We start from the raw sequence: 13,138 nt of genomic DNA, 5'->3' as shown, positions 1-13,138 counted from the left end.
GTGTGTGAGAATCTTACGTCTACAATCTAAGCCTACAGTACCAGAAAAGCGCATAATCAAAAACAAAAGTACTGAAGCCAATTGGTGAAGTGCATTGTGGGATAGCTAAGTGGGAGGAAGAGGCGAGTCAAAGAGCCTGTCAATCACTGTGTGGCCCACATCACCCACATTAACCTGAGGAGGAGAGGAGAGACAGGATGGACAGAAGGAGAAAACAAACGCTACTAACAATTAGGCAACGGTGGAGTGGACACAACAGGGGAGAGACAGACAGACAGAATGATGAGAGAGGAGAGAGAGAAAAAGAAACAGCCAGGGTGAAAGTGATGAAAGAGAGCCAGACAAACAGTGACAGAGAGAGAGAGAGGGAGAGAGAGAGAGAGAAAGAGACAGAATGACAGACGCACAGACTCATTCAGAACTCCTCAGTGGCTGCATTCAACAGGCCTTGAAAGGAACCCAACCCTAATTAGTCTTTAATAAAACCAGCAAACCTCCCTCCCTCCCTCCCTCTCAGAATAAAGAAGTACAACACTCACTATGGTTGGCAATTACCTCAACGAATAACAGAACAACAGGTCCCAGAAGAAACACTAAAACAAAAACCGTATTTTGCATAAAAAGGAAGAAGCGCTGCTTTTCCTGGATAGGAGTAACAATAGACTGGTGCTCTCCATACAAAACAGCCACAGGGAGATTAGGAAGTACGAGTGAACAAGAAGATAATAATAAAAAAAAAAATCCCAGCCACTGCATCTCACAGATGGCTCTTTTGAAAGCTCTCCTCAACTATCGCTGGCGGATGCCAAAACTTAAAGGTTTTTGTTCCCAGAAGTTGAGTGAGGGGAGAGGGGGAGGGAGATGAGCTGTCCACCTGGCTAGGGAGGGGTGAGTCTCTATTTTTAATATCAGTTTGGCATTTCCCTTCTCTCCCTCTCCCCCTCTCCTTCCGACCGTCTCTCTCTCGGTCACCTCCTTGACGGGGCCCAAAGTCACAGCAGACACTCGGAGGCGCCCACCCGACGCACTTCGCCTCCGTGACTACCATCTGTCCCCGCTACCATCTGTAAACTTCACCGGCAACATCCGGTGTACCGGCTGGGTTGACGAGGGCTCAACACCTCTACAAAGCTCTGTTCTAAAAGGGGCCCTCTTAAAAACCAGGGCCCTTCAGGAGCCATGACTTTGTGATGTCCCTTTTATCGCTGGGCAGATTTAAAATCAGAAACAGTATAAACAAAGGGTAGATAAATAGTTAGGATGCTTTGTATTTTGGAGAGTTGATACCTGGCCTTTATAAACGTCAAAGGTGTCTATAAGAATAGGTCCAGGCAAAAAGCCAATTAGAGAGGGTGTGGGTTACTCACATCCAGGTTAAGGGCGGAGCTTATCAGTTGCTCTAATATGATCCTCTAATGTACATTTTGGCTGAACCCAACTGCCAACTATTAGCCCCGACTTGGGCACTAGTCATAAGTAAAGGGGATTGATTGGGCACTAGTCATAAGTAAAGGGGATTGATTGGGCACTAGCCATAAGGAAAGGGGATTGATTGGGCACTAGTCATAAGGAAAGGGGATTGATTGGGCACTAGCCATAAGGAAAGGGGATTGATTGGGCACTAGCCATAAGGAAAGGGGATTGATTGGGCACTAGCCATAAGGAAAGGGGATTGATTGGGCACTAGTCATAAGGGAAAGGGGGATTGATTGGGCACTAGCCATAAGGAAAGGAAGGGATTGATTGGGCACTAGCCATAAGGAAAAGGGGATTGATTGGGCACTAGCCATAAGGAAAGGGGATTGATTGGGCACTAGCCATAAGGAAAGGGGATTGATTGGGCACTAGTCATAAGGAAAGGGGATTGATTGGGCACTAGTCATAAGGAAAAGGGGATTGATTGGGCACTAGCCATAAGGGAAAGGGGATTGATTGGGCACTAGCCATAAGGAAAGGGGATTGATTGGGCACTAGTCATAAGGAAAGGGGATTGATTGGGCACTAGCCATAAGGAAAGGGGATTGATTGGGCACTAGTCATAAGGAAAGGGGATTGATTGGGCACTAGTCATAAGGAAAGGGGATTGATGGGCACTAGCCATAAGTAAAGGGGATTGATTGGGCACTAGCCATAAGGAAAGGGGATTGATTGGGCACTAGCCATAAGGAAAGGGGATTGATTGGGCACTAGTCATAAGGAAAGGGGATTGATTGGGCACTAGTCATAAGGAAAGGGGATGGATTGGGCACTAGTCATAAGGGGATTGATTGGGCACTAGCCATAAGGAAAGGGGATTGATTGGGCACTAGCCATAAGGAAAGGGGATTGATGGGCACTAGTCATAAGGAAAGGGGATTGATTGGGCACTAGCCATAAGGAAAGGGGATTGATTGGGCACTAGCCATAAGGAAAGGGGATTGATTGGGCACTAGCCATAAGGAAAGGGGATTGATGGGCACTAGTCATAAGGAAAGGGGATTGATGGGCACTAGTCATAAGGAAAGGGGATTGATTGGGCACTAGTCATAAGGAAAGGGGATTGATTGGGCACTAGTCATAAGGAAAGGGGATTGATTGGGCACTAGTCATAAGGAAAGGGGATTGATTGGGCAATAGCCATAAGGAAAGGGGATTGATTGGGCACTAGCCATAAGGAAAGGGGATTGATTGGGCACTAGTCATAAGGAAAGGGGATTGATTGGGCAATAGCCATAAGGAAAGGGGAATTGATGGGCACTAGTCATAAGGAAAGGGGATTGATTGGGCACTAGCCATAAGGAAAGGGGATTGATTGGGCACTAGCCATAAGGAAAGGGGATTGATTGGGCACTAGTCATAAGGAAAGGGGATTGATTGGGCACTAGTCATAAGGAAAGGGGATTGATTGGGCACTAGCCATAAGGAAAGGGGATTGATTGGGCACTAGCCAAGGGATTATTGTCATAAGGAAAGGGGATTGATTGGGCACTAGCCATAAGGAAAGGGATGATTGGGCACTAGCCATAAGGAAGGGGATTTGATTGGGCACTAGCCATAAGGAAAGGGGATTGATTGGGCACTAGCCATAAGGAAGGGGATTGATTGGGCACTAGCCATAAGGAAAGGGGATTGATTGTAGGACCAATAGCTCTCTCTTTAACAGAAATATCAGTTCCAAGACCTCAACATAGGGTCAAGTATTTTACTACACATTAAAAGGGAGACATTGCAGCACCATGTTACAGAAAGACAAAATACGTACCACTCTCCGTCGGCGGAGAAATTGGCGATGCAGTAGTCCCCTCGGCGGGCGGCGTACGAGCCCTCCACTGGGGGCTGGGCGGCAATCTCTGCCCTCATGGTCTCCATCAGGTTCTCTAGCTGGGTGCCTGAGGGGCGGGGAGAGAGAGAGAGAGAGAGAGGGAAGAGGAGCATGGACTGCTTCACTTTTGGTCTCTGTTTGAATACATTGAGTCCATTCCTGTTAGCATAGAGCCTGGTTGGAATAGTTTGAAAATAAATGTAAAGTACTTGGAACACGCATCTCTTCCTTGCAGTAATCACTAATCTACCATGATTGGATAGGTGAAAGTGATGGTTCCACTACAATGCTTTGACCAATAACGTCACATTAAATCAGTGATTTGTCCAAGGACAAGCGATAGGTGACAGGGAGAAGTTTTCAATTTCTACAAACAGGCCCTTTGACTAGATGCAAACGGCGTTAGTATTTGGCTAATTTCCCATGTATCACTGTTGAGCCATACAGCGCTCTGCCCCAAAATGGACGCCCGATCGCAGTTACCACCATGGGGAAATTGGTCATCTCCGTTTCCTGTAGTAATTTTCACTGCATTATCACCATGTCACAAATGCTAAATAATCCTATTTCTACTAGCATTACCATCAGTGGAGACAGTAAAAAGATTGCTCTCTGTGACGTGTTTACCAGTCATCAACCCATTATTGTGTATGGGAGAACTATTAGATGGAGATTCCAGAAAATGTGGCGGTGGATAATATCCATGTTTTGAAGAGGATGATAAGAGCCTCAGACTGTGTGGATTCAGACTGCAATCACTAGTCGAGTCATTTTCGCTCAGCAGTAACAAACGGCTAGCTGTCAGGGCTGATGGCTCGGAGTGTGTGTGAAGAAGTATGGGATGTGTGTGCGTGCGTGTGTGAGAGAAAGAGTGTGAAGAGAGTGCAGATCGCTTACTCCAGCTAGTTTAGCAAAGTGCCGATGTTGAAATTACATGGTGATTTGTTGACAACCTATTCCCATTGATTTCCCCTTGGGCCTTGGGCAATGTAACAACCAGGGCTACACACTGACTCAAAAAAATAATAGACGAGGGGGGGGGCTGGACATTCTCAACGATTGATGAAAAAAGTAATTATTTCAAAGATGGCGGAGAAAAGCAACACTAAAAGCAAGCAGTCAATTCTATAATTGCTAGTAATGAACATGCTACTCCACCCATACCACACAGAGGACTGGTCGTTTCCCTTTGTTGTGAGCCAGGTTGATAGAGGTGATGTTTCAGCATGTGCCCCGCAGACGTTCCCCCCCTAGACGTTCACACACACAGACGTTCCCCCCCAGACGTTCACACACACAGACGTCCCCCCCTAGACGTTCACACACACAGACGTTCCCCACTAGACGTTCCCCCCCAGACATTCACACACACAGACGTTCCCCCCTAGACTTTCCCCCCTAGACGTTCACACACACAGACGTTCCCCCCTAGACGTCCCCCCCCAGACGTTCACACACACAGACGTTCCCCCCTAGACGTTCACACACAGACGTTCCCCCCTAGACGTTCCCCCCCAGACGTTCACACACACAGACGTTCCCCCCTAGACGTTCACACACACAGACGTTCCCCCCCCTAGACGTTCCCCCCTAGACGTTCACACACACAGACGTTCCCCCCCAGACGTTCACACACACTGACGTTCCCCCCTAGACGTTCACACACGCAGACGTTCCCCCCTAGACGTTCACACACGCAGACGTTCCCCCCTAGACGTTCACACACGCAGACGTTCCCCCCTAGACGTTCACACACACAGACGTTCCCCCCTAGACGTTCACACACGCAGACGTTCCCCCCCTAGACGTTCACACACGCAGACGTTCCCCCCTAGACGTTCACACACGCAGACGTTCCCCCCTAGACGTTCACACACGCAGACGTTCCCCCCTAGACGTTCACACACGCAGAAGTTCCCCCCCTAGACGTTCACACACCCAGACGTTCCCCCCCTAGACGTTCACACACGCAGACGTTCCCCCCCTAGACGATCACACACGCAGACGTTCCCCCCCTAGACGTTCACACACGCAGACGTTCCCCCCTAGACGTTCACACACGCAGACGTTCCCCCCTAGACGTTCACACACGCAGACGTTCCCCCCCTAGACGTTCACACACGCAGACGTTCCCACCCTAGACGTTCCCCCCCTAGACGTTCACACACGCAGACATTCCCCCCCTAGACGTTCCCCCTAGACGTTCACACACGCAGACGTTCCCCCCCTAGACGTTCACACACGCAGACGTTCCCCCCTAGACGTTCACACACGCAGACGTTCCCCCCCTAGCCGTTCACACACGCAGACGTTCCCCCCCCTAGACGTTCCCCCTAGACGTTCCCCCCCTAGACGTTCCCACACGCAGACGTTCCCCCCCTAGACGTTCCCCCTAGACGTTCCCCCCCTAGACGTTCACACACGCAGACGTTCCCCCCCTAGACGTTCCCCCTAGACGTTCCCCCCTAGATGTTCACACACGCAGACGTTCCCCCCCTAGACGTTCCCCCCCTAGACGTTCACACACGCAGACGTTCCCCCCTAGACGTTCACACACGCAGACGTTCCCCCCTAGACGTTCACACACACAGACGTTCCCCCCTAGACGTTCACACACGCAGACGTTCCCCCCTAGACATTCACACACACAGACGTTCCCCCCTAGACGTTCACACACGCAGACGTTCCCCCCTAGACGTTCACACACGCAGACGTTCCCCCCTAGACGTTCACACACACAGACGTTCCCCCCTAGACGTTCACACACACAGACGTTCCGCCCTAGACGTTCACACACACAGACGTTCCCCCCTCGACGTTCACACACGCAGACGTTCCCCCTAGATGTTCCCCCCTAGACGTTCACACACGCAGACGTTCCCCCTAGATGTTCCCCCCTAGACGTTCACACACGCAGACGTTCCCCCCTAGACGTTCACACACGCAGACGTTCCCCCCTAGACGTTCACACACACAGACGTTCCCCCCTAGACGTTCACACACGCAGACGTTCCCCCCTAGACGTTCACACATGCAGACGTTCCCCCCCTAGACGTTCACACACGCAGACGTTCCCCCCCTAGATGTTCCCCCCTAGACGTTCCCCCTAGACGTTCCCCCCTAGACGTTCACACACGCAGACGTTCCCCCCCTAGACGTTCACACACCAAACTGCATAATCAGTGGCCCAGGAGCTTGAAGCGTTACGGAAATGTGACATGGAGGAGCTCCTCCACTGCATTACCAATGCTACTGAATGGGGGAGGTGTGTGTGTGTATTGGAGGGAGGTGTGTGTGTGTGTATTGGAGGGAGGTGTGTGTGTGTTGGAGGGAGGTGTGTGTGTGTTGGAGGGAGGTGTGTGTGTGTGTTGGAGGGAGGTGTGTGTGTGTGTTGGAGGGAGGTGTGTGTGTGTTGGAGGGAGATGTGTGTGTGTTGGAGGGAGGTGTGTGTGTGTGTTGGAGGGAGGTGTGTGTGTGTTGGAGGGAGGTGTGTGTGTGTTGGAGGGAGGTGTGTGTGTATTGGAGGGGCAGCTTAATGTGTGTTGTGATCAAACAAACACCTCAAAGGCAAAGCCACATTAAACGAACGAACAAGCCACATCTCTCACACACACACACACACACACACACACACACACCACTGCTCCTTTCCCTCCCTCTCTCCCTCATCAACAGCTCAGAGCTGTTATTGTGATGTTATTCCGGCCTGCATCAGAGCGTTTGTTTAAAAAAACTAGGGAATATTAAAAGTTAAAAAGAGAATGAGCAGCCAGCTAGCGCTTAGCCAGCTACCTTAACATGATGTCATGTACGCTAAACAGGAGTGAAAACAGGAGGCTTGCGGAGGGGGGTTAGGGGAGGTAAGGTAAGAGGGGGAGGAGGGGGTGTGTGTGTGTTGTGGGGAGAGGAACGTGGCGTCCACACTCCTCACTGCCCATCCACTGGCACCCTGATGGCTAATGACTGCTGTTTGAGGGGAGCGAGGAGCGTGCGCGCACACACACACACACACGCACACGCACACACACGCACACAGGCGCTTGAGAGAGGCATCCTCAGTGTTTTGTAGAAGCAGCCGATTTAAGGAAACACGTCAGATAAACAACCCTACCCCCCCAACCCTCCCATCTATCCCAGAGGTACATCTCAGATCAACAACCCTACCCCCCCAACCCTCCCATCTATCCCAGAGGTACGGCTCAGATCAACAACCCTACCCCCCCAACCCTCCCATCTATCCCAGAGGTACAGCTCAGATCAACAACCCTACCCCCCCAACCCTCCCATCTATCCCAGAGGTACAGCTCAGATAAACAACCCTACCCCCCCAACCCTCCCATCTATCCCAGAGGTACAGCTCAGATAAACAACCCTACCCCCCAACCCTCCCATCTATCCCAGAGGTACAGCTCAGATCAACAACCCTACCCCCCCAACCCTCCCGTCTATCCCAGAGGTACAGCTCAGATCAACAACCCTAACCCCCCAACCCTCCCGTCTATCCCAGAGGTACAGCTCAGATCAACAACCCTACCCCCCCAACCCTCCCATCTATCCCAGAGGTACAGCTCAGATAAACAACCCTACCCCCAACCCTCCAATCTATCACAGAGGTACAGCTCAGATAAACAACCCTACCCCCCCATCTATCCTAGAGGTACAGCTCAGATCAACAACCCTACCCCCCAACCCTCCCATCTATCCCAGAGGTACAGCTCAGATAAACACCCCTACCCCCCCCCAACCCTCCCATCTATCCCAGAGGTACATCTCAGATCAACAACCCTACCCCCCCAACCCTCCCATCTATCCCAGAGGCACAGCTCAGATAAACAACCCTACCTCCCCAACCCTCCCATCTATCCCAGAGGTACAGCTCAGATCAACAACCCTACCCCCCCCCCAACCCTCCCATCTATCCCAGAGGTACAGCTCAGATAAACAACCCTACCCCCCAACCCTCCCATCTATCCCAGAGGTACAGCTCAGATCAACAACCCTACCTCCCAACCCTCCCATCTATCCCAGAGGTACAGCTCGTGACGGCCGTGTTACCGTAGTAGCGCACCACATCAGTTGCCGTAGTTGTGGCTGTGCAGCGCCGTAGTTGTGGCTGTGCAGCGCCGTGGCCTGCCTGTCAGCGCTCCGGCTGCCGGCGGAAGATTTATTCATCTAATTAAAAAAGTTTGAGAGAGAGCGACTTCCTCCTTCCCCAGCCAGGAGTGGTAGTGGTAATGGTGTGTGTGTGAGTGTGCGTGCGTCTTTGCCTGGGTCGCGCTGCGTGCTCCACTTTGGGCCCGGAGAGATTTGATTAAATAATAAATAAGCTAAGAGGGAGTCCTCTCCAATCGCTATATAAAGCTTTAATGGAAACACTTCATTTAACCTAATTAATACCAGAGACCTGGCATTACTGTGGAGGGGAAGGTACAGGAAGGAGGCAGGGTACAGAACACATGATGTAGCAGAGGACTGGCATTACTGTGGAGGGGAAGGTACAGGAAGGAGGTAGGGTACAGAACACATGATGTAGCAGAGACCTGGCATTACTGTGGAGGGGAAGGTACAGGAAGGAGGTAGGGTACAGAACACATGATGTAGCAGAGACCTGGCATTACTGTGGAGGGGAAGGTACAGGAAGGAGGTAGGGTACAGAACACATGATGTAGCAGAGGACTGGCATTACTGTGGAGGGGAAGGTACAGGAAGGAGGCAGGGTACAGAACACATGATGTAGCAGAGGACTGGCATTACTGTGGAGGGGAAGGTACAGGAAGGAGGTAGGGTACAGAAACACATGATGTAGCAGAGGACTGGCATTACTGTGGAGGGGAAGGTACAGGAAGGAGGCAGGGTACAGAACACATGATGTAGCAGAGACCTGGCATTACTGTGGAGGGGAAGGTACAGGAAGGAGGCAGGGTACAGAACACATGATGTAGCAGAGGACTGGCATTACTGTGGAGGGGAAGGTACAGGAAGGAGGTAGGGTACAGAACACATGATGTAGCAGAGGACTGGCATTACTGTGGAGGGGAAGGTACAGGAAGGAGGTAGGGTACAGAACACATGATGTAGCAGAGGACTGGCATTACTGTGGAGGGGAAGGTACAGGAAGGAGGCAGGGTACAGAACACATGATGTAGCAGAGGACTGGCATTACTGTGGAGGGGAAGGTACAGGAAGGAGGTAGGGTACAGAACACATGATGTAGCAGAGGACTGGCATTACTGTGGAGGGGAAGGTACAGGAAGGAGGTAGGGTACAGAACACATGATGTAGCAGAGACCTGGCATTACTGTGGAGGGGAAGGTACAGGAAGGAGGTAGGGTACAGAACACATGATGTAGCAGAGGACTGGCATTACTGTGGAGGGGAAGGTACAGGAAGGAGGTAGGGTACAGAACACATGATGTAGCAGAGGACTGGCATTACTGTGGAGGGGAAGGTACAGGAAGGAGGTAGGGTACAGAACACATGATGTAGCAGAGACCTGGCATTACTGTGGAGGGGAAGGTACAGGAAGGAGGTAGGGTACAGATGACATGATGAGATCGCTGTATGTACTCTATGCCATAAGAATTAAGGCCTGAAATACTGTGATGATAACCCACTTTGTACCGTTCACGAACCACAATGTACACAGAGCCAAAACACACAATGAGACTGAGTACACACTCGTAGACTAACACACAAAAAACATGTTGGAGAGCACATGCGCACACACCCCAAACGTGATGACTCCAGACAGAGCTGTAATCTCTGTAGTATGCAACAATAACCATCATTTACTCATACAGTGCCTTCGAAAAGCATTCAGACCTTGACTTTTTCCACATTATGTTACGTTACAGCCTTATTCTAAAATGGATTAAATCATCTTTTCCCTCATCAACCCACAGGTGGACACAATCCAGCATAATGACAAAGCAAAACAGGTTCACAGACATTCTTGTAAATGTATGCAATTAAAATAACTTAAATATGACATTTACATAAGTATTCAGATCCTTTACTCAGGACTTTGTTGAAGCACCTTTGGCAGCGATTAAAGCATTGAGTCTTATTGGGTATGATGTTACAAGCTTGGCACAGCTGTACTTGGGGAGTTTCTTCCATTATTCTCTGCTGATCTTCTCAAGCTCTGTCAGGTTGGATGGGGAGCAGGCAGCACAGCTATTTTCAGGTCTCTCCAGAAATGTTTGATCGGGTTGAAGTCCTGGCTCTGGCTGGGCCACTCAAGGACATTCAGAGACTTGTCCCGAAGCCACTCCTGCGTTGTCTTGGCTGTGTGCTTAGGGTCGTTGTCCTGTTTGAAGGTGAGCCTTCGCCCCAGTCTGAGGTCCTGAGCGCTCTGGAGCAGGTTTTCATCAAGGATCTCTCTGTACTTTGCTTTGTTCATCTTTCCCTTGATCCTGACTAGTCTCCCAGTCTCTGCAGCTGAAAAACATTCCCAAGGCTTGACACTGCCACCACCATGTTTCACCGTAGGGATGGTGCCAGGTGTCCACCAGACGTGTGCTTGAAAGAGTTCAATCTTGGTTTCAGCAGACTTCTTCCACCTAATGGCTTGGTTTTTGCTCTGACATGCACTGTCAACTGTGGGACCTTATATAGACAGGTGTGTGCCTTTCCAAATCATGTCCAATCAATTGAATTTACCACAGGTGGACTCCAACCAAGTTGTAGAAACATCCAAAGGATGATCAATGGAAACAGGATGCACCGGAGCTCAATTTCGAGTCTCATAGCAAAGGGTCTGAATAAGGTACAGTTGAAGTCAGAAGTTTACATACACTTAGGTTGGAGTCATTAAAACTCGTTTTTCAACCACTCCACAAATGTCTTGTTAACAAACTATAGTTTTGGCAAGTCGGTTAGGACATCTACTCGTGCATGACAAGTAATTTTTCCAACAATTGTTTACTGACAGATTATTTCACTATCATAATTGCAGTGGGTCAGAACTTTACATACACTACTAAGTTGACTGTGCCTTTAAACAGGTTGGAAAATTCCAGAAAATCAAGGCATGGCTTTAGAAGCTTCTGATAGGCTAATTGACATCATTTGAGTCAATTGGAGGTGTACTTGTGGATGTATTTCAAGGCCTACCTTCAAACTCAGTGCCTCTTTGCTGGACATCATGGGAAAATCAAAAGAAATGGTTCATCCTTGGGAGAAATTTCCAAACGCCTGAAGGTACCACGTTCATCTGTACAAACAATAGTACACAAGTATAAACACCATGGGGACGACGCAGCCGTCATACCGCTCAGGAAGGAGACTGTTCTGTCTCCTAGAGATGAACGTACCTTGGTGTGAAAAGGGCAAATCAATCCCAGAACAACAGAAAAGGACCTTGTGAAGATGCTGGAGGAAACAGGCACAAAAGTATCTATATCCACAGTAAAACGATTCCTATATCGACATAACCTGAAAGACCGCTCTTCAAGGAAGAAGCCACTGCTCCAAAACCGTCATAAAAAAGCCAGACTACGGGTTGCAACTGCACATGGGGACAAAGATTGTACTTTTTGAAGAAATGTCTCTGGTCTGATGAAACAAAAATAGAACTGTTTGACCAAAATGAACATTGTTATGTTTGGAGGAAAAAGGGGGATGCTTGCAAGCCGAAGAACACCATCCCAACCGTGAAGCACGGGGATGGCAGCATCATGGTGTGGGGGTGCTTTGCTGCAGGAGGGACTGGTGCACTTCACAAAATAGATGGCATCACCAGGAAGGAAAATGATGTGGATATATTGAAGCAACATCTCAAGACATCAGTCAGGAAGTTAAAGCTTGGTCGCAAATGGGTCTTCCAAATGGACAATGACCCCAAGCATACTTCCAAAGTTGTGGCAAAATGGCTTAAGGACAACAAAGTCAAGGTATTGGAGTTGTCACGAACCGGCTTGAAGCCCGTAACAAAAAGGGAGACAACGTGGAGATAAAGAATAACAAAATATATTTATTAACTGAAGTAAATACAATTAACAATGGTGTGTGTTTAGTCAGCAGTCAGTAGTGTAAGTGAGTGGTCGCGTGTATACATGTGATAATGAGGGGTGTTCAAAGGTGCCAACGCAAACAAACCAAATAGCCACAAAAATGCCACAACCAAAATCTGTCTGTGTCTGCATGGAGAGTCTTCCCAATGAATGGGGAAGAGGTGCATTTATCCTGGGACACACCCGAGCCCAGGTGTGTCCCATTTCTCTGACGACCCTCCCGGCTCCGCCCACTGACATCCTATTAAGTAAAACAAGAGCAAAGAGAAAGAACTCGGCAGACAGAGTGGGAGGGTCGTCACAGAGTGGCCATCACAAAGCCCTGACCTCAGTCCCATAGAAAATGTGTGGGCATAACTGAAAAAGCGTGTGCGTGCAAGGAGGTCTACAAATCTGACTCAGTTACACCAGCTCTGTCAGGAGGAAGGGGCCAAAATTCACCCAACTTATTGTGGGAAGCTTGTGGAAGGCTACCCGAAACATTTGACCAAGTTAAACAATTTAAAGGCAATGCTACCAAATACTAATTGAGTGTATGAAAACTTCTGACCCACTGGGAATGTGATGAAAGAAATAAAAGCTGAAATAAATCATTCTCTCTACTATTATTCTGACATTTCACATTCTTAAAATAAAGTGGTGATCCTAACTGACCTAAGACAGGGAATTGTTACTAGGATTAAATGTCAGGAATTGTAAAAAACAGAGTTTAAATGTATTTGGCTAAGGTGTATGTAAACTTCCCGACTTCAACTGTATGTTTTTTTTATTTAACACATTTGCAAAAACGTCTAAAAACTTGTTTTCGCTTGGTCACTATGGG

The 13,138-nt window shown here is 49.1% G+C and overlaps 1 protein-coding gene across 1 annotated transcript in view; it reads right to left on the bottom strand.

The window, feature by feature from the left end:
• LOC115180120 (staphylococcal nuclease domain-containing protein 1) overlaps nucleotides 1-13,138 on the bottom strand; it is a 317,205-nt gene that overhangs the window by 50,254 nt on the left and 253,813 nt on the right. Inside the window, exon 19 of the mRNA XM_029742020.1 lies at nucleotides 3,151-3,368. Within this exon, the coding sequence (XP_029597880.1) occupies nucleotides 3,151-3,368 (218 nt within the window). The remainder of the gene's footprint in view (nucleotides 1-3,150; nucleotides 3,369-13,138) is intronic.

This window comes from Salmo trutta, chromosome 40 (assembly GCF_901001165.1).
Source record: "Salmo trutta chromosome 40, fSalTru1.1, whole genome shotgun sequence".
NCBI classification, from domain to species: domain Eukaryota; kingdom Metazoa; phylum Chordata; class Actinopteri; order Salmoniformes; family Salmonidae; genus Salmo; species Salmo trutta.
Note: the sequence above shows the minus strand (reverse complement) of the source record. Positions and strands in the feature narration are given on the sequence as shown.